This window comes from Hevea brasiliensis, chromosome 16, assembly GCF_030052815.1.
Source record: "Hevea brasiliensis isolate MT/VB/25A 57/8 chromosome 16, ASM3005281v1, whole genome shotgun sequence".
NCBI classification, from domain to species: Eukaryota; Viridiplantae; Streptophyta; class Magnoliopsida; order Malpighiales; family Euphorbiaceae; genus Hevea; species Hevea brasiliensis.
Window position 1 is genome coordinate 71,929,898 of NC_079508.1, and position 20,177 is coordinate 71,950,074.

Below are 20,177 nucleotides of genomic sequence, written 5' to 3' on the forward strand. Positions count from 1 at the left end.
ATTAAATAGGTCATGCCATATTGAATATACCTAATACAATTTAATATTAATCATGCCGTGTTATGTCGTGTAACCCGTATAATAGAAGGGTCGTGTTCGTATTTAAATTTTTGACACGATTTATTAATTGTGTTGTATTCATGTTAATTTTAATCGTATTCATATCGCGTGTTGACACAACACGAACACGACTCATCAACTCGAATTGCCATCTCTACATAAAATAGACAATCCAATGGGATGAAAACTCACTCGATCTGTGTCACAAATAAAATCACAATTGGGGAGCTTAGTTCACACTCACAAACCAGATCAACATCTAATATTAAAATGGGAAGCTCAGCTCACCCTAAATCCAATATCACATAAGGAACTTAAGTTAAATACATTAGTTTTATATCATAAGATTACCATTTTAGTTAGAGTTCTATACTTAAATAATAAAATTAACAATTAATAACTTCAAAATAACATCCACCTGTTACCTGAGAAAAAAATAGTTGAATAGATGTGAACGTTCAACTCAGGAAGTTTAGATATTGATTATAATTATAATTTCTATAACTATTTGAGACTGATACATTCCTAAGTATGAAATGCACACCGAGCACTTATATGGAAGCTATACACACACCCAGAATAGCATTTTCACACATAACTATGAGAATTGATTCCCTATCCAGCTTTCTTAATTCAAGACCTGCCAGCGAGCTCAACTCAAGTCGGACTTTTGCTTAAATCCAAGTGCGGGAGCTAGTGAGATCAACTCAAAGCTATGTCTCACTCGACTTTTCATATCCATAAGTACCGGGTTCTAGCGAGACTAGCTTGAACTGCGACTACTCATCCAATTCATATATATATATATATATATATATACACAATGCATGAGCATGTCAAAAATATAAATAATATTTAAATTATAAAAATAATAAATATCTAACTTATAATACAATCCAATGTTTATTGGTTCTGCTGAGAAGAAGAAAATGGTTGATTTAGATCACCTAAACAAATATACCAAAGAGCTATTAAGAATACACCAATAATAATGAATTAAAAAAACAAAAGACTTTATAGGTTCATACCGAAAATTTAATAGAGTTTTTCCTATGCCTATGACCTAAACTCCCTGTAAGAAAAATACAATTTATATCTTAATAACTTAAAGGTCTCAAGCCCACAACATAACACAATACAATGCCTATTCAGGATTTACCTAAAATTTACTATTATCTAAAAATAACCAATTCACTTTCAAAAATTCTATAAATATTCCTAGAGTACAATTTAAATTACTGCATTTCATAAGTCCACAAATGTTTTATCAATTATGAAATTGTAACTCAACTTAAGGCAAATGACTATAATATCTATCTACTTCTGATGTGGGTCCTAGAGCCTGCGCGTCTGTACCAAAATTGCAGTCCCAGGAGCCGATGGAATGTCTCCAAAAAAAGAGTTCCTATACCAAGCTCAAAATATAAAGAGTTAGAAAAAAATTTTATTTAACCTAAAAAATAACTTTAAAGACCTAAAATCTCACTTAGTAAATTCATAGATTTTAAAAAATTTTCAGTGTCAAAAGATTCTTTAATTGGTATTGTTTCGAAGTTCTCTAAGTATACAACGTGCTAATATATTTGAATTTTAGAGAAAAATTATGGCTTGAGAGAAATTTATTTGAAAGTTAAAATAAACTAAAACTTTCGAAGCTCAATTCGAATAAATCAAAAAATGATATCGTGCAAGTTTGATATCTACATAATAATCATAAAGAGAAGTATTTTGACACTAAAAACGATGAAAATATGATCAGAAAAGAAAATTATGACTATAAAAAAAAAGAAAAAAAGGAAAAAGAAAGAAAGAAAGAAAGAAAAAAAGAGAGGAGAGAGAACGTATGGTGTGGAGGGGGAGCTGCTAGTCACTTTCAAATTTTTGATTTGATGTTTTTTTATTTTTTAGTTTTTACTTTTAAATCCCTAAACTTTTTATTTTCTTTTAACAAAGTCGGATATTCTCTTCAACATAATCTAAAATCTATATTCAATTAAATTAAATTTAATAATAATAATAATGCACAATATATATTAAAATAATAATATAAAAAATATTTAATACATAAATAGTAAAACTTTAATAAAAATTAATTTTTCATAATTAAAATACTATTTATTTTTGGAGTACAATAGTATATTTATCATTTATATTATTAATATAAAATAATATTATAATAAAATTCTAAGTTAAATATATTTAAAGTTAAAATTCAAAACTTGAATTTAGAGCTTCAAAATAGTTTAATAAGAGCATCTTTCAATAATAAAATAAATTTTAAAATAATAAAATTAATTATTATTTATTTTCTTTAAATTTTTAGGACATTACAATCTATATAAAAATTTTAATCTATTTTAAAATTTTAAATAAATTTCAAATTAAAACTAAAACCGTACACTTCTAATTGTAGGTAAGTTAATTAGCAGATATATTGAGTAATAAAGAGATGTTTGGTATTGAGGTTAAAAAGTTAATAATATTTTTTATGAACAAGTATTATTTTAAATATTATTAAAAAAATAATTTAAAAAATATTTTATTATTTTCATATTTTTATTTTTAAAATTAAAATTTTAAATTATTTTAAATATCTTTTAATTAATAAATTTTAAAAAATATTTCTTTTCAAAAATAACTCCAACAAACATGTCAAATTGAAATGTTATTATGCAGTGGAAAAAAAAAAACAGTTGTCGTTGCGAGAAATTATGTTATATCTCCATTATTATATGTAGAATTAATACATAAAATAATTAATTAATTTAATTTAAAAAAATATTTTTAATACATGAAAAAAATTAATTTATGGGATTTATCATTATTAATTTATTATTATAATATTAATTATTATTTCATATAGACTATTTTATATAAAATAACGGTATTATCATATAATTACTCTATGAGTGCTTTGATAGGGGAGAAAGGTCATGTCCCTTTCGAGTTTCTTTACAGCTGTGATTGAATTATGATGTGTTTTTGTTAAAGCACGATGTCATTCGCGTCAATATGTAAAATTTAAAAAAAAAAAAAAAAGGATTTCGTAAGCTCAGTATGTTTGGCCCAACAAATTTAAGAAAGAGGAAATAAAGTTGTAAATGAGGAAGCAAAGAACAATAATCCAGTTATATGTTGGGTGAGCATTCAATTCAAATCGAATCGAATTGAATCGAATTAAATTATAAAAATTAAATAGTAAATTTTAGAAATTGAATTGAATTAAATTGGGTAAAAAATCAAATCAAATTAAATCGTTTTATTTTTAGTTCGGTTTGATTTAAACTAATCAGTTTGATTTTTTATTAATTTTTTAATTTATACTTAATTTTCAAGTTATTTGATCTAATTTTACCTTTGGTTTGAACCTAATAACCATTAATCAATGAAATTAAATAATTAATATATATAAAATTAAATATAATTCATAAATTTTTTATAAAAATAAATCAATTCAAAAATCGATTCAGTTTGATTTAGTTTGATTTGACTATATAAATTACTATTCTATTCGGTTCAGTTTAATCAATTTTTTTCTTCAAAATCGAACCAAAATAACCAAAATTTTTATAATGTATAATTGAACCGAACCGATTTAGTTTTAAAATCAAATCGATTGAACCGAATTGACTCAGTTCGATTCAATTTTTTGATTTAAATCGAATTTTGCTCAGCCCTAGTGCTACGGGAAAAAGGAAAATTTTACTTTTTTATTGTTCAATGTATATTAGAAAAAAAAGAGTAAAATTTGCTCACCATAAATAATTTAATTAGTTCTTTAATATTTTTAAAGTAAAAAAAATCTCAAGTTTAAATATTTTATTTTGAGATTATTTATATTTATAATAAAAAATAGAGAATATTGTATTAAATAAAAAAACACAATTAAAATTGTGAAAGATGAAGCACGATCTATCTTTGAATAGTAATGCCTCAAAATTAGGTCTAATATTACTCTATAAATTTAGAGGTCTAGATATTTATGAGTGACTTAATATAAAAATTGAAGTTAATTTTAATAGTATATTAATAAAATGAATGCTGTATAATTTCACCCAAAAAAAAAAAAACATTTTGTTAGAGAGGGTTACTCAATTTATATGTAAAGTATTTTTTTTTTTAATATCCAATTAGTGTGGAACTTAACAAAATGAAAAGTTAAAATCATTATGTATTTATTAAGGGCGGGCTGAGTATCTTAATGTAGTCTTAATTGAAGTTCAAGAATGAATTGAATGTGCTCATAAATTAATTTTTTAAGATCCTATATTAAATATGGAGTCCTATAATAATAAAAATTCTATTAAAATTATAATAATTGTAGCAGCGATTTATTTATATCATAAAACCGTGAAAAAAGAATCTAAGTTTGCTTTGAAAAAAAAAATTTAAATTTAAGAAAATCTCTAAAGTAAAGTTTCGAAACAATGGCGTTCAGGACTCGGTATTATTGATGTATCCAAGCGCAAGCCTCCTTTGACGGTTGATACACAGCTTCGATGATATATCATTTGAGTTTGAAGAGAATCGTGGGCTTTAGTTTTTGACAGTTGTATTTCTCATGCCTCTTTGGGCTTTTCTCCATAAAAATACAAATAGGCTTTTCCTTTTTTTTCAAACTGCTTCTTTTTAGACGGAAAAATAGCTTTGTAGGAGACATGAAGTTGTGCTTTTCATTTGTAAATATATACTTCTCCAATTTTTTAAGGATTTAGGCTTATAGGAATATATATATATAGTTGTTTTAAATCGGTAACAGAAAATTTCTTTTATCTTTTCAAATAAAAAATAATATATTATTACTTATAAAATTATTTTTCTCTATTTAAATTATCTTCTAATAAAAATTTTTCATTATATATATATATATATATATTTTAGAAAAAAAAATTATGCTATGTTATGATAATCATTTTTGGCGAGTTACATTAATTCGTGTATATATTTTTTTATTAAATATATTATTTAAAATTATAACAAATATTTGATTTAAAAAAAAAAATTTAATCTAATTTACTTAAAATTAATATTTATTAATTTGGTGTAGAAATAAAGGTATACACCGGAAATTTCCACCTGTGGAATCTGTGTTGGCGGGCTTTTTATCCCTTTTTTATTTTATTTTTTTGACGAAGGAAGACTTGAAGCAACTTGAAAGCCAACTTCTCCCCCGCATTCAAGATTGTTCCTATAAATATTACGCTTTTTTTTTTTGGCCCCACACACACCAAATCACATTTCCCAAATCCCTAGTTCTGAGCAATCAACTTGTTTCAACTTTTCAATACCAATCATCAAGTTCATCTTTAGCTCCTTCCATGCATTCTGCACTGAATTCTTGGGCCAAACTATCAGGTCCTCTTTTGCTTCTACATCTACGCATAACTTAATCAAGAAGCCGCAGCAACCACCAAGCAAGACCCCGAGATTTGCATCGGCGCTTTATGGACTCAACCTTTTCAAGACCCTCGTTAAGTACTGATTCTTAATTCTGCTGTTGGGTGTCTATCTTAACATTCATACTTGTACAAATCAGGAAACTTACTAGTGAGATTGCTATGAAATTCTTTCGTTGATTCAATCGAAGTTGTTTTAAGCTTAATGTGAACATCTCTTATTGTGTGATAGTTTAGAATTTCAAACATTACAGAGCAGAGGTATTGCTTTCACAAGATGAAAGCAATTAGTTGTTGCTTGCCACTTTAGATTAATTAAACAATCGATTAGCAATTGTGAAGCCAAGTGTAGATTTTATGGTTAAAGATCACTAAACTCACAACTTGAAGAATTTCTCAATTTGAATGTTAAAAAACAGAAAATTAACTGCTTGCCGTTTTCACCAAATAATAATAACTAAGGATCAAGTGCTAGTTAGTTGGTTTTTATTTCCATTGCCTGTGGAAGTATTTAAACTCTTTAGCGAATGCTACAAATAATGTGAATTGAAAATTTTGATTTGGAGGTGTGGATGAATTAGATCTATTTAGCTGAATGATATTGAGGGAATCACAATGGATTATACAGTCGTAAGAGTCATCATGTATCAAATCTCTTTGCTGAAAATAAATCTATCAATTGCAAGTTGGTAAGAGCTTAACTGCATTTATTCATTGTGAAAATCAACTTTATTATTATTTAACTATATTAATAATCTTCAAAATAGTTGAATAATTTTATCAATACAAAATTGAGTATATTCATGGATGAAATGGAACCCCCATCTCCACCAGGCTTAACTAAATGATCAATCATGCAATTCGCAAGGGGCAAAGCATGTTCCAACGTTTGGGGTGTAGGCCTTTCCTTGCATTATTATACATACACAATAGTAAACTCTCTTTTATCACCCAAGTTTTCCTTCCCTCCTCCGTGACTTGGGCTGTATGTAAGCAGTAAGCACCCATATTAACAAAATGCCCTATGACCAGTAGTGTAATACCAGGAGATGGATCCATGCACATGTTCTCTCTAAATTAATTTCCAGCTGCATTTTCTTCGAAATAACACACACACACACACACAGGGGCGGTGACTTGAATGTATTTTTCGGGGTACAGATGATGAACAAATTCCAGGTAAGACCTAACATAAAAAGGAATTGTGACTTTGTATAGGGAAATTCTAAAATATAGCTCGGATCTGATCTCAGAAACTGCAACCAAGCCCCCATCAAATTTCAGAGAAAAGAGCTACCCATGTGAAAAAGTAGGTTGAATAATTAATTAATGCGGGAATGTAGGGTAGGAAATGTGGAAATTGTCAAACCAAAGCTAAACAAGAAAAACGAGAATGAAAATAAAATTAAAAAGAAAAGATCAACTCTAGATAGTCACCAGCCATCAATTAAGGCATTTTGAAAATGGGAGAAGGCTGCAATTCAAACCAATTGTGCTATGACTTGCCGGTCTTCCCATTAGCCCCTAAAAAACCAAAATATACGTTCTGATTATTTTGCCCAACTTGCAACAAAATTATTTTATTAACAGAAAATAACCCTCTTGACTCCACTTGCCAAACAAAAATTTCCAAGTCGAGTAACGTGTTTTCCTTGATGGTGCTAAAAGGAAAAGCAATAGCAATTTCCATATCACCAAGGGAACGAACGGCAATTCAATAACCTGAATATTTCCGTTATTCATGTAGCTTGAGATTCTTTGATCACATTGCTAAATTTCATCAATACATCTGTATGACATTTTGTTCTTTTTCCCACCTGAAGACACACCATAACTCAAGCCTAAGGAAAAATGAATACAAGGCTTCTATCCATTTCAAAAGGCAGCCGGGAGTTGGGAGATTCATCATCATTTCTCAATTCACGGCAACATCAATTAACTTTGGTCGACATCTTAGCAATGATATGCAAAAATAATTTCCAGATTACAACCTCCTTCCAATTTTTGCAAATCTTCTAGCTACTCCAAATATAACTGCCTTAGTTAACAGCCCCCGGTCAAGAGTACAAGCAAGAGCAATAGCCCCACCAACCAATAGAAGCCTAGGTAAGTTTCCCCCTGGTTTCTTTGAGGAATCATGAGCTTCAACCTCTGATGAATGACTAATAGAACTGCTCTCCAAAGATCTCAGGTAGTCTGTACTCACTTTGGTGTTGATCTGAGCCATGAAAGCACAGCGTGCAAGTGGACCTCCAGCTGCTCTGTGCTTCTGATATGCACGTAAACCAGGTTCGATCTTCTTCACTGCTCCCCACATACCATGCCGGACTCCAAGCTTTGCAATTTCCGAAGGAATACCCATATCTTCATGATGAAAAAGTAGCACCTCACATGCAGTCAGTTGGCCATCCCCTCTTTTTGATTCAACTGGTTCACAGCCAACAGAAATCATATATAGGCTTTAACTCTTATCAAAGAACAAAAGTGTATGAAAATTTATAATTGAAAAACATAAAAATAATATTAGCTACCTGCACGAATGCACCAACTTGAATAGAACAAATCCACACGTCTTGGTTTGTCGCGTCTTGGCACAGAAGAGCAAGGAACTCCCTGACACATGTAAAAACAGATCAACAAACTACTTCCTGAGCAGAATATAAGTATATAACACGAACTATATGATATGAAGAAACCAATTAAAAGATAATAAAATAAAATTTTATACTAAACAAAATAACAAAACCTACTACATGAAGGAACTCTCACAAGTCACAACAATAAGACTAAAATCTCAATCCATACCAACACGATCAGTTCCCTCTACCTCTCAGTATAAGGTGTAAAATTTTATACTAAACAAAATAACACAACCCAGTACAAAAAGGAACTCTCACAACCATGAGACTAAAATTTCAATCCATACAAACACAACCAGTTCCTTCTACTGATGGAATTCACTGGTGCATACAGTTTTCAACTAAGACAGAATTAAGCATAATCCATGTGCCTTGAGCAATTAATTAACAGTAACTAGTAAATTGCCATTCATTAATAAGTTAGTGCTACTACTCCAGGAAAACATCAACAAAAATGGCATAAATCTCAATAAATCCAGCTCTCTGAGAAAGTATAGTCATATTATATCAATCCAAAAGAAATGAGCCTTAAACAACAGAATATGAGAAGGTCTAATAATTCTCTATCCAATTACCGAAGGCTATAAAAACAGAAAGAGGAAATTAGAGGTTGTACAGCCAATTCATTTTTCTCATACCTTTGTAATACAGTAATACAATCGACCAGATTCCCAAATTCGACGGCCTATGATGTATTCTCTATCGCTACAAAAGAAGGGAAACTGTGCCAAGAAAATACATAAATTTAGCACACTAGAGATCACAACCAAATATTTCATGCAAAAACTAAAAGCTAGAAATTAACCTTCCCACCTTGCGTACCCACTGGACCACCATGGATCCTGTGGTGGGGCACTCCTCCAAAATTGCAGCATGTATAACCATGTCGTCCCACTTCAACCGAAATTCGTCATCCCAAAAGAAGTCCCTCACCATTTCAGGAGTGGCATCCTCAAAAACAGTTCTGGTACGATATTGCGTAGGGCCAGTCTAGCAAATCGATAAGATATTAAGCAAATGAATTGCAGGATTCTAGGACTGACCAACTTCAAAGCAAGTTCAAGAATTGATAGCACCTAAAATCTGAAACTAAAAAGGCAAAAAAAAAAAAAAAAGTGAAGTTTGACCAGAGGGGACCAACCTCAGGATCTCTCCGCCAAGCTTGATAGCTCATAGTTGGACTAGAACGATTCATCATCTGAATCCAAGCAGGACCTCCATCTTTTTCCTCAACAAGCTTACACAAAAGCTCTAAATCATCTTCATTCACCATACTGGATTTATCATTTTGCACCTGTGAGGAACTGCCGAAAAGAAGTGAAGCATGTATTAGGGAAAAAGAATGCCTAAATCCGCAATACAAAATTCATTTCCGATAAAAATTTCAAATTCATTACTTTACAGTTAAAATGCGTGGTCTTTTAAGCTTTTGACACACAAGACGATTTAAGTAAAACCCACAAACCTGCAATCATCAGTCATGGTAGGCGGCGCAGAAGAAGTCCCCTTTTGAATCCCATCGTCAGCAACCCAAGGGATGAAACTGGGCAATTGAATCTTAAATAAATTCAAGGTGGGGATCGAAGACGATGCCTGTGATGCTACAGTGTTATCGGAGTCCTTGGCGACTGAAGAATCCAACATCACTCTGCCCAAATTGGCCCATTTAGGCTTCCATGCCCATCCTAATAGAACCCCAACAATAACCGCAATCCAAAGAGGAATCATAAATATGACGAGCTCAGCCAGGGCATCCCCAAGAGTGGGTCTGTTCAAAATCTCCAATAAAATCGACCACAAAGCCATCTAGCCTTTCCCCCCAATGAAATAGCGGCAAAAAAGGAAATATCCAGCAATCCAAACAGAGCCCAGATAAATTAAAGCGAGGAAAAAACCAGAAAGAAAGAAAGAAAACCCTCGATTGAATCGAAATGGTAAAGACGCGTTAAGCGCAGCGATTAGTCGAGGGTTTCAAAGAGGGAAGAGGATAGAAGTCCCAAAAGGAAAGGCGTAGTCAGCAGAGTAGAGATATGAAATGGAACAATATAAGAATAAGAGGATGAAAGGGGAGAAGGGAATAATGAGATAAAGATATGGGCGTTGCAGAGAGGCGGTAGAAATTGAAGAAAGAGGACAAAGTAGTGCTTGATGGTTCAAGGGGCTAAGGATAAGGATTCGGGAGATAAGCGGTAGAGAGACGTGGCTAAAGATTACCGTGGGGCCAGATGATTTTTTGTTTTTCTTTTTTTTAGGTGTATGGTTGTTTTTTTATCGCAGAGCAGACGGAAAGCAACGATGCCGTTTTAGCCAAATTTGAAGTGCAGAGGGATGAAGATGAATGGTATGGTTGGTCTATTAAGCCTAATTTCCTTGGCAATGCCTCTTCAACTGCTTCTGCTTTTATATGCGGTGGGGATGGAAACTGAGTAGCTGTGTGTTCACCGCGTTCTCGGTTTTCACGTTGTTAGGAAAATTAAATTTTAATTGCGACCAAATCTTCTATTTCTAATTATCATATGATACTGATTCAAAATTAAAAAAAAAATTATGCATAATTGGGTAATTAAAATTCACATAAAATTAATTCAGATATTAATTATTTATTTTTATTTTTTGTTAATAATAATAATAAAAAAGAGACTCGTGCTTTTGCTGCTTAAAATCAAGTCAATTAATTTGAATAAAGTATTAAGCCTTTACTGAGTTTAATGGTTGTTGGAGAAGTTTGAATTGACCCACAAGGCTTCTTGGAATGTCCAATTGACTAAAATGCACCTAGGACGCGGCGAATGATTTGGTCATTTCGGAGAATTCCCATTGGCCTGGAAATGGGAGAGATGTGTTACAGAGGCAGGCTTACACAAAAATATTTTAATCAATTCAAGTTTGAAGCATTTCATTTTCATCTATGCCTTTTTACTGTAAATTCAATTTATGAGTCGCTGCCATTCTCAAATCTCAATCATGAATCAACCTCTTCCCTCAGTCAGGAGACAATCAATTTTTTTTTTTTTTTAAACAATAAAGAATTTCTATCGTCTTATCAAATTAATTATTCCCTTAACAAACAGAAATTTGAAATTTTACTAAATGAATCATTGGTCAGCCACCCAAGCCGCATAAACAATCTCGTGGTGATACTGATATGATCACACGGTATTCAAAAAAAAAAAAAAAAGGAAAATCTCCGACCAAATTAAAAATAATTCATTACATACATGTTTTCATCGTGCAACTTACCTAAAATGACGGTAATAAAACAAGCTCCCCTAAGTTGATTTGATGAATCAATCGCCAATTAGAATCGCGCATAAGAAGACAAAGCAAAACGCACACATGCCATGATTCCCGATGCAATCAAGCTAGTGTTTGTTATTGCCATTCAAGTTTCATTTTCAGGGAATGAAAACAAAAAGATTGCATTTTTATCTTGTTGATTGCAGGATATACACTTGAATACATTCTGATTATGACTACATGTGTTGTTTAAACTTTGCACACTGTTATTAACTATTCCACAAGCTGCCAATAAAGTTTGGTGGACTGGAAGCTTAGGTTTCTACAATATTATTCTTAAACGAATGAAATCGCTACCCCCAATAGAAGTTTACATCAAACACGTCTCACGCTTCTTAGGAGTGATAGATGTAGCCTTCCTCGCCAAGTTTCAATCATCACAACTACAACTAGGGGAAGCTATTGTATCATCCCCATTTGGGCAAAACCAAATTGTTGCCCATAAGCCAAGATTGTACCTCCAAGCCATAACACTTCTCTCTTGTATTGAAGGGAAAAAGAACAAATAAGTTTCTGTATAGATATACTTAACTTGTTATGTTTCATAAGTTGGCTGTCAAGTGACTTCTCTAGCTGTTTGATCAGTGGATTGTCAACAAACAACTCGATTAATATTTGTAACTAAAAGATTTTCACTATTTCCTTTTCCTGGCTTCACAATCTGTATGGGCAGCAATTAATTTAATCATTCACCAACTGTCCGAGGCATCAAATGGCAAAAATCGGCAGATGGTGTTTGTCTGATCCATAGCCTTGATCACACATACACTAATATATTACAACCACCTTTGAACGAAAAGTTTCAGAAACTTGTATGCCAGATTGCTCCATCACCTTCCCCACACTGCTGATGTACCTCCGCCATTCTCTCCACTGACTTGCAAACGCCACTGCAGGTCCAATCAAATGATGCGGCACAAGGATTCCCTGCTTGAGCCTTCCACTCACAGTCTGTTACAAAACTTTGAAACCATTAGCAAAAAATTATTTTCTTCAACTGCAAGCTTATGGAGAATTTGGTGTAATATAAAATAGAATTTTGTACAAGTGATCAAAACCTGATATTCAGTGAAAGGAAATTTCCTAATTACTGGGGGAATGGAGTTTATATAGCCATCTGCTGTAATTATGACATTCACCTTGCTATTACAACATATAGACTGAGAAGAAAGTCCAAATACAGTGTTTAAGGAAGCTAATGGATCTATTGACCCATGAACAAGAGCCTATGATTATCCTCTATACAAAGATAATGGAGAAATCATGCCTATTGGTTATAAAAATAAAAGTAAAGTATAAGAGTGTAACAGCACAATTAAAAGCATAAAGATTCAATATTTCAAAAAGAATGTCCACGGTGCAATAGACCTTTTTTATGGGCAAATTTAGGCATTAGCCTTTTTGGTATGTAAAAAGAAGACGCCAGTGACGCAATGAGTTATTAAGGTAATTCCTATTGGAGAGAGACAAATAGCAAGGTCACGTGTCTTACCAGGAGGAGTTCCACAGCAGAGGCTTCGATCATCAATGTGCTCAACATCAAGACCAATAAACCAAGATCCTAGTGAAACATCTTCGTTTGCGTATCGATGAAGTATGTGCCTGGAGATAGCACGTCAATCATCATCTGCATTAAAGTCCATAATCCAAATAGAACATTGATGTCACATAAGGGAGAAACTCTTAGGCAGACTTAGTTTACCACGTCATCTATAGACAATAATAATGATATCATGCAATGTTAGGACAATGATAGATAAACTTGTCATTTATCTATAATTGTCCTTGAATTATGGATGATGTAAAAGAATATCATTGGATTAGTCCATAGCCACGTGATAGACTAAGTCTACAGAAGTATTTCTCCACATAAGGGCATACCGATTTACTGAAATGTAGGTGGCCAAATCTTTGGAAATTGCATATATTTGCCCTGTTGCATGCCTAAAATACTTATTTCCCTCCTCACCAAATTTCCAATATTCTGGCTCATGGTACTTGACACCTCTGCATATAGAAGGCGGAGATAAATATAGTGGCCAAATATAAAATAATCAGAAATACTATAATTGATTGCTCACTTCTGTGATAGAACAGGTCCAGATTTCATACAACCAATATAAACACGGGGTTTTGATCTATGACGCGCCAAAGTAGAGCCAACCATACCTGCCAGATATTTAAATCAATTTAGTACAATGATATCACATCCATTTGTGATTTTAGCTTTTTTCTTAAGAGTTTAAACATACAGATAAACTAACCAAGATTTATGTGTACATCATCATCAACTTTAATGTAGAAGTCAGCGTCCCACCTAGCAACAGCAGTTGACAAGTATATTTGTGTTTTTGATGACAATTCATGATATCCTTCAATATGATTCTGCAACACGAACAATTGTAGCTCACTACAAGCTTAGGAGAAGTCATTGATAACTTTTTTAACCCCGCCATGGAAATCTTGCCAAATACTTTTGAGAATTAGTTCATTCTCAACCCCAACCCCAACCCCGGTAACTCTAGTTCTAGTCTTTGAAGATTAGTTACATTTGTTACTTAAGCCACACAAAAAGAACATCCATCAAATTCGTTCATAAATTTCCTTTTCAATAGTATCAGCTTCTTGAACAAGTACAAAACACTAGCCCCATTCAAAGCAAGCTATATTTTCTTCTGGGTGTATGAGAAAAGAAGGCAATGAAAGCAACTACGAACTATTGTTACAGAAGTTTAAAGCCTTTACTCAGTGATGCCACTCATCCCGCATGGTGCCTGGCAATTCTCCAACTTAAGGGAGATTAAGAGTCCACCAGATCTTAGGGAATTTAAAAGTACATACCAGCCGCAGGAAATCCCTGTGCTGTTCTTCTTCTGCATCAATAGCACGATCCAAAACACCACCTGGTGATGCACTGACAACCAAAAAATTTAAGCATATCAATTTTATGAAACTATCATTATGGGCTAGAATGTTAATCACTTGCAGCTTTGATTAATCCCACCTGTGTCCTATTACAAATCGTAAGATGATACCCTTCTCTGTTTCCAACTTCTTTAACTCCTCTCCTAGAGTACGTAACAACAAAAGGTGTAAGCAATTACTTAGTTGTGACAGCTATCAACGGTCTACTCAAGAGAATGGTTAACCTTTGGGCATCCAAGTTTCTCTAATTGAATCCCTTCGTTTTCTGCTGCTAAATGCTGTAATTATACCCATAACAAAAAAGACTTTCTGTCGCTCCTTCAAAGGCTTGGCTCCAGATTTTGTGACCATAGGAGATCCTTCCTCATTGTCAGCTTTGACAGCTCTTGCAGCAGCCAGCTGCATTTCCAATGAGGAGATTGTTTTATCTAGAGTCCTGCAATTATTGTCATAAATGCATTACCATGAAACATCATGAATTTTATACATGCTCCAATATTCTGCTTGCAGGTTTCAACTCAACGTTGAAAAGTTAATGAACTAGAGAACAGATCCAAAATACTGAAGCAAAATCAATAGGCCAAAGATCCTTACATGATTACATCATGAGTTTGTGAAACTTGAGAAAGAATGTCCCCTGCTTGGACAGAAGTCTCCTGTAATACCATAAACTATATAATTAACATGTCTTATTGCAGACAATGGAAATTATGAGAACAATATTCTAATGACATGACTTGCCTTCTTTTCACAATTAACCACAGGATTGGAAATTTTTGATTGATGTTCTTTCACAGATGAAGCTTCCTCATCCATTTGGACTGGATCAATATCCCAAAACCTAACAGATACAAGAAACACATTAGACATAGTCCCTGTCCACCCTTCCATTCCTTAAATCATTACAAACAAAAAAAAGGCAAAGGGAAATGCATAAACTTATCTAATGTAGAGCAATATCTGAGAAAAATAGATAAATATCATCTAAGCATGGCTGAACAAAGAAATAAATCTTGTTGAATATATTAGTGTCAGGAAAATCTGAAGTTCACAAACCATTAAATGCATGAGTGATACAAAGCACCAGTTAAACTAGAAGATGCTGCACCTCCCATTTTAAGGTTGGCCACTTGACCTATGGCATTAAATGATTTATTCCATTCCATTTAATTGGAAGTACAATCTCACTCCATCCCCAGAAGAGTACACACTTTTACAGGTATTTCCAAAATAAATTGATGTACTTTTCAGGTTTATACACTACTCATTCATGTAATCAGTATTTACTTTAGGAAACAGCAACGCTCTTTAGATGCAAAATGCTGATAATGCAGAATTATGCATTATCAGCACTAAACTAAAACAACACACTTCATTAAAGGTTAGAATCATATTAATGATCAATGCCATAAAAACTTTTTTAATGGTTGAAACATCATTGCTTAAGAGAACACAACATTATAATGGCCATGCTGATCTGAAATAGACCATGAGTTCTGTCACTCAAGTAAGGAAAAGAGTTACTGTTATTTGATACCAACTTGCTTTCAAGCAGATGATCACCATATTCAACCCTCATAAGGACTTAAACCCAAGAAAAAAAAATAATAACCAAGAATCATCGTCAATCTTGTGGCATATGATGTGGCAAATAGATAAGATCCATAAGCACCTATATCAGGTGAATTCATCTAACAAGTGACCTTACCAAATAAAATCTCTTTAAGCTATTAAAAAGCAAAATTAGTGCTTGCAAATGATAGCTGACTTCTATAAAATTACATATTAGAAATATTTCTTAGCATAATTATGCAGTACAGAGCTCAAAACCCAATTTTGTAGGATATTAACTGGATTCATAACTGTTAAAAGGCATTGAAACGCAGGAGACACTTTCTCACATGTTCGACCTTCAATCTCCAAGCATATTTTCAGTTGGTAATTTACATTACTCTGACTAGTTACCCATTGACCTTCCTTTCAAAAACCATCAGCCCCTAATTTATCAGCCCCCTTGAAATCCACAGCTAGCTTATAAACTTTCTAGTATAAACAATGAACTCAAATTTCTAAGTAATACACCGAAAAAATTCCCCATATTTCGGAACACATTCTCGCAGTGAGACTAAGTAAGCTCATCCTTGTCCAGTGCCGAGCATAATTTAGTCTAATCAACTAGTTAATGAAGAGATATCAGATCAAGAGAGACATCAATTCCCCAAATCTAGTGAATAGACATGCATTTATCAATTCATCCATCCCGGTACTAAGACCACAGGTACAGCCCCGAACGTCCCACCAATAACTTAATGCGAAATAGATGCAGAAGGGAAAGTCCTGATCTAGTACATGGGTTTCAAGAAAAAGACCTGATATCCATGTTCAACGGCCAAAATCCATAACTAAAGGCAACATTTTGCATATTATTTTGTAGGAGACCATCTGAAATTCTCCATCCCGTAAAGAGGGGAAAAAAAAAAAGCAACAAGGAAAAGTAAAATAACGGTTAAAGCTTCTAAGTCCGACTAGTAGGAGCTGCAAATCTAATAGTTGATCAAGCCAAAGGCAAGATCTTAGGCATTTCAAAATAGAGAGAGAGGAAGCAGAACCTGTTGACAACAAGAACCCCCAAGAAGAAGCTGGCAATGCAGAAGATAGAAACCCATCTGGTAGAGACTCCATTGCTGGGTTTTTGAGGTCTGCTCAAACCCATTCCAATCCAACGAGCTTGAGCTTTAAGTAAGCTTCCTCCTTTCCTAAAGCTTGCGGTGGTGCTACAAGAAGAATACAAACGACCCCATTCCTGAGAAAGAGAGAGAGAAGAAAAGAACAAAAATAATGCCCGAACTGGATGGTTGTCTAAATAGGCCGAAAAAAGAAAGGGGAAATGGAATTGTTGGTTTTTCTTGCTTTCAGCTTTCTGAATCCAATCAAAATCACCAGGAGAATGGGCAAGCTGTAATAATGTTTGCTTTCATTGTTTTGTCACGGAGAGAGAGAAATAGAGTATTTAAAAAATAATTCAAATGACAGGGGTCACGGCAACCTCCCAACTACCAATTATGCCCCTCTGCCCTCCCTTGCCTGCCTTTTCTCCTCTTTTTATTTTTATTTTTAAGACATCTATCAATAAAAATGGCAATTGCTCCTTTTGTCATGCATGAAGCTTTGCTCAAGTTGAAGCCCTTGATATTTTTTATGTTTGGCATTTAGTTATATTAATTGAAAGTGTTTGTAATATTTTGACTTTGTTAATTATGGAATGAAAATAAATAGTTTTGTTAAATTAGTAATTGAATAATAGAATAAAAGATACATGTGAAATTGCAAATATCTACTTTTGAACTAGAAAGGAAAACGGATAAGCATTTTGGATGTGAATTGATGAAGCATCATCTTTGGAAAACCATTTATATATGTGCAGCGGAAGTTGCATTAGGAAAATGATTATTCATAAAAAAAAAAAAAAAAAAAAATTTATAATAGAACATTGGATTCTGATAGCATTTTCCCAACTTTCTGTTAGGTGGTACATTTTCACCATCCTAAACGAAGAGCCAAAATATAAATCATAGAAACCAGGAAGCTATTTAAATTAGTTGACCAAACAATAAACTTCTTTCTAAATCATGTTAAGCTTTTTAATTGTTTCCCTTACCTAAGCCTATACGCAACATGGCTTGCTTCTACAACGCAACTAACTTTGTATATATATATTTTTTAAGATGAGTATTTTTCATATTAATTTTAATCTATAGAGAATAATTTTTTTTTTATTCAAATTATATTTATCACTGGTTTGATTTTATTAAATTTTAACAAACCCGTTTTTGAGTTTATAACCCCAAATATTTGAAGGATTCAGAACTCCAGTTGGCTGGCATCAGACGAATAGGCAAAAAACATAAAATATTGAAGACTTTGAAGTACTCAGAAAAGGCGTATTCCAAATATTTCATTAGAAAGAAAAAAGTGGATTTTGGCAAATGTAGTAGTAAATTAGCTGAACTTAAGGGCGGAGGTCGATATAAAAGCTGAGTAGTTAGCAGGGTCCTACTCCTACCGTGCCTGTACTGTATACACCAAAGTTCAAAATTTTTAAATTGGAAGGGGTAAAATCGTCCAACTGGTATATGATGGTCTTGTGTCCGCTAAAACCAGACCAAACGACGTGATGAAATCAAGCATTGCACTTTTGATTCCATGTGATAAAGTTGCTCTTTCCCTTAATTTCAATCTCTCCTAATGCAAAAGTTAAAGAACTTATAATCTTAAATTTAAAAGAATTTCATCACCCAAAGAAGAATAAATTTCCATTTATTTTGAGATGAATCCAATAGAAAAAAAACCAAATGATCATAATTCATGGTAAATTTAATGTGGATTATTCTATTAAACAATAAGATCCGATTTATTTTGTTTTCGTTTCCTTCGTTTTTTATCTGACAGTCAAGCTTTTTTTCTTTAAAAAAAAAAAATCGTTTTATAAAATACGGACGAATCTGTTTTGTTTGGTATATTGATGAGTTATCAAAAATCATGGGCCAATTTATGAGACAGAGTGGGCTTTGATTCGGAATCTTGAAAGGCCTTGGACCTTGAGTACTATTTCGCCAATTTTAACATTGTCATCTTCATATTATTGCATTGCATGGAGAATGTGAGCTTGTTTTGAGGCTGACGATTACAGGGAAATTTTGTCACTGATGTCACTCCACTTTTTGCAGCTGCTCATTCAGGCCACGTTAACGTTGCCTGGAATATCTGTTTGAGTAGGCAATTAACTTTTGCTTTTGCAGAATGGAACAGACCTAAATTGCATAGACAGGGTTATCTTTGGTGGCTGCTATCGTCAGCCGATCAAGTTTCAATGGTTAAATTTTTGTTGGAGGTAATCTCCTACACTGTCATACTTGACACAGTCCTCGTTCCTTAAAGGCTGCTTTGGAGTGTAACAGTGACGTGGATGGCATTATACTTGTATTGTTGAGAATCATAGCATTGCTCATCAACTGCAGTGTTATGATCTCTTTCCTAGTCTTCTGTTTTGAACTTTGATGAAATTCAACCTCAGAACTATATTTCCACGTTTACCTCTTGCATTATTATTATTACTTTTATTATTATTATTTAAAGATTACAGGAAAATACTTATACCATTTACATATATAATTTAAGTTGTTTAAACATTGGAATTTATACATGTATATTTAGGCCGGTGCAAAAGCAAATTGTCTTGTTAGGCTGGGAGCCTGGTCATAGCACATCTTCTCAGGTGAGTTATTCGGGGTGGGTGCCTGCTTAGGAGAGCCCTATAATGAAGCTTGGTGTGCAGTTGAAGAACGTGGCCGAGTTTTGAACCTTTTTTCTTCAGCACCAAATTTCATATTTGGAAAGTTAACAACAAGGCATAATTAACCCTTCTTTGGTATGGGTCTTTTCTGGTGACAATGTTACACCACCGGTGGATCATAGTTATCTATATTCCAAGGGTTTCGCAGAATACATATGTTGGCGTGAATCCCTTCACTAGAACAAAGAGAGGTGAATTTTGGTAAGTGTATTTTCGTGTGATATTTCAAACGACTTTTCAATTCCTGATACAGAGTGTGGTGTCAAGAAAAATTATATCAGCATGATAAGAACAAATGAGAAGCTAATCTGAAAGTAATGGGAGATATAAGAACATAAAAATGAGCCAGTTTTTTTTTTGACACATGAAATTAACAAGCTAAAAACAGATCTTATCGGCTATCACCCATATGGCCATATCTAGTCCCTTTATCGCAAGGAAACATAAGTGTATTTTGAAACAATTGGTGCTAATGAAACAATCTAACGTCAATTGTAAACCCCGACT

At 33.0% G+C, this 20,177-nt stretch overlaps 2 protein-coding genes across 3 annotated transcripts; both read right to left on the reverse strand.

The window, feature by feature from the left end:
* Nucleotides 1-7,171: 7,171 nt before the first annotated feature.
* On the reverse strand, nucleotides 7,172-10,436 carry LOC110642800 (uncharacterized). The gene is made up of 6 exons (XM_021794957.2): nucleotides 9,561-10,436; nucleotides 9,237-9,399; nucleotides 8,909-9,085; nucleotides 8,734-8,817; nucleotides 7,988-8,069; nucleotides 7,172-7,883 (listed from the first exon to the last, which is right to left on the reverse strand). Exons 1-6 carry the CDS (start codon nucleotides 9,899-9,901, stop codon nucleotides 7,441-7,443), a joined length of 1,290 nt encoding a protein of 429 aa, XP_021650649.2. The 5' UTR covers nucleotides 9,902-10,436; the 3' UTR covers nucleotides 7,172-7,440.
* Nucleotides 10,437-11,981: 1,545 nt separating this feature from the next.
* LOC110642807 (beta-1,6-galactosyltransferase GALT31A) lies at nucleotides 11,982-17,311 on the reverse strand. Of its 2 annotated transcripts, XM_021794968.2 has the most exons (11): nucleotides 16,927-17,309; nucleotides 15,059-15,158; nucleotides 14,912-14,973; nucleotides 14,542-14,753; nucleotides 14,397-14,460; nucleotides 14,234-14,306; nucleotides 13,657-13,777; nucleotides 13,474-13,561; nucleotides 13,274-13,399; nucleotides 12,885-12,994; nucleotides 11,982-12,343 (listed from the first exon to the last, which is right to left on the reverse strand). In XM_021794968.2, exons 1-11 carry the CDS (start codon nucleotides 17,028-17,030, stop codon nucleotides 12,195-12,197), a joined length of 1,209 nt encoding a protein of 402 aa, XP_021650660.1. In that variant the 5' UTR covers nucleotides 17,031-17,309; the 3' UTR covers nucleotides 11,982-12,194. The 2 variants fall into 2 exon arrangements, with proteins under 2 accessions (XP_021650660.1, XP_021650676.1); XM_021794984.2 differs by lacking the exon at nucleotides 11,982-12,343 and having other exon boundaries at nucleotides 12,882-13,019; nucleotides 16,927-17,311.
* Nucleotides 17,312-20,177: the final 2,866 nt, after the last annotated feature.

Excerpts from the sequence above, each read along its gene's own strand:
- LOC110642807 (XM_021794968.2), bottom strand. The coding sequence starts at position 17,030 with ATGGGTTTGAGCAGACCTCAAAAACCCAGCAATGGAGTCTCTACCAGA. Across the intron at positions 13,562-13,656 it reads TGATGTACACATAAATCTTG|GTATGGTTGGCTCTACTTTG; the intron begins GTTAGTTTATCT and ends AATATCTGGCAG. Across the intron at positions 13,400-13,473 it reads GGACCTGTTCTATCACAGAA|AGGTGTCAAGTACCATGAGC; the intron begins GTGAGCAATCAA and ends TTCTATATGCAG.
- LOC110642800 (XM_021794957.2), bottom strand. The coding sequence starts at position 9,901 with ATGGCTTTGTGGTCGATTTTATTGGAGATTTTGAACAGACCCACTCTT. Across the intron at positions 9,086-9,236 it reads CTTGGCGGAGAGATCCTGAG|ACTGGCCCTACGCAATATCG; the intron begins GTTGGTCCCCTC and ends TCGATTTGCTAG. Across the intron at positions 8,818-8,908 it reads TGGTCCAGTGGGTACGCAAG|TTTCCCTTCTTTTGTAGCGA; the intron begins GTGGGAAGGTTA and ends TTCTTGGCACAG.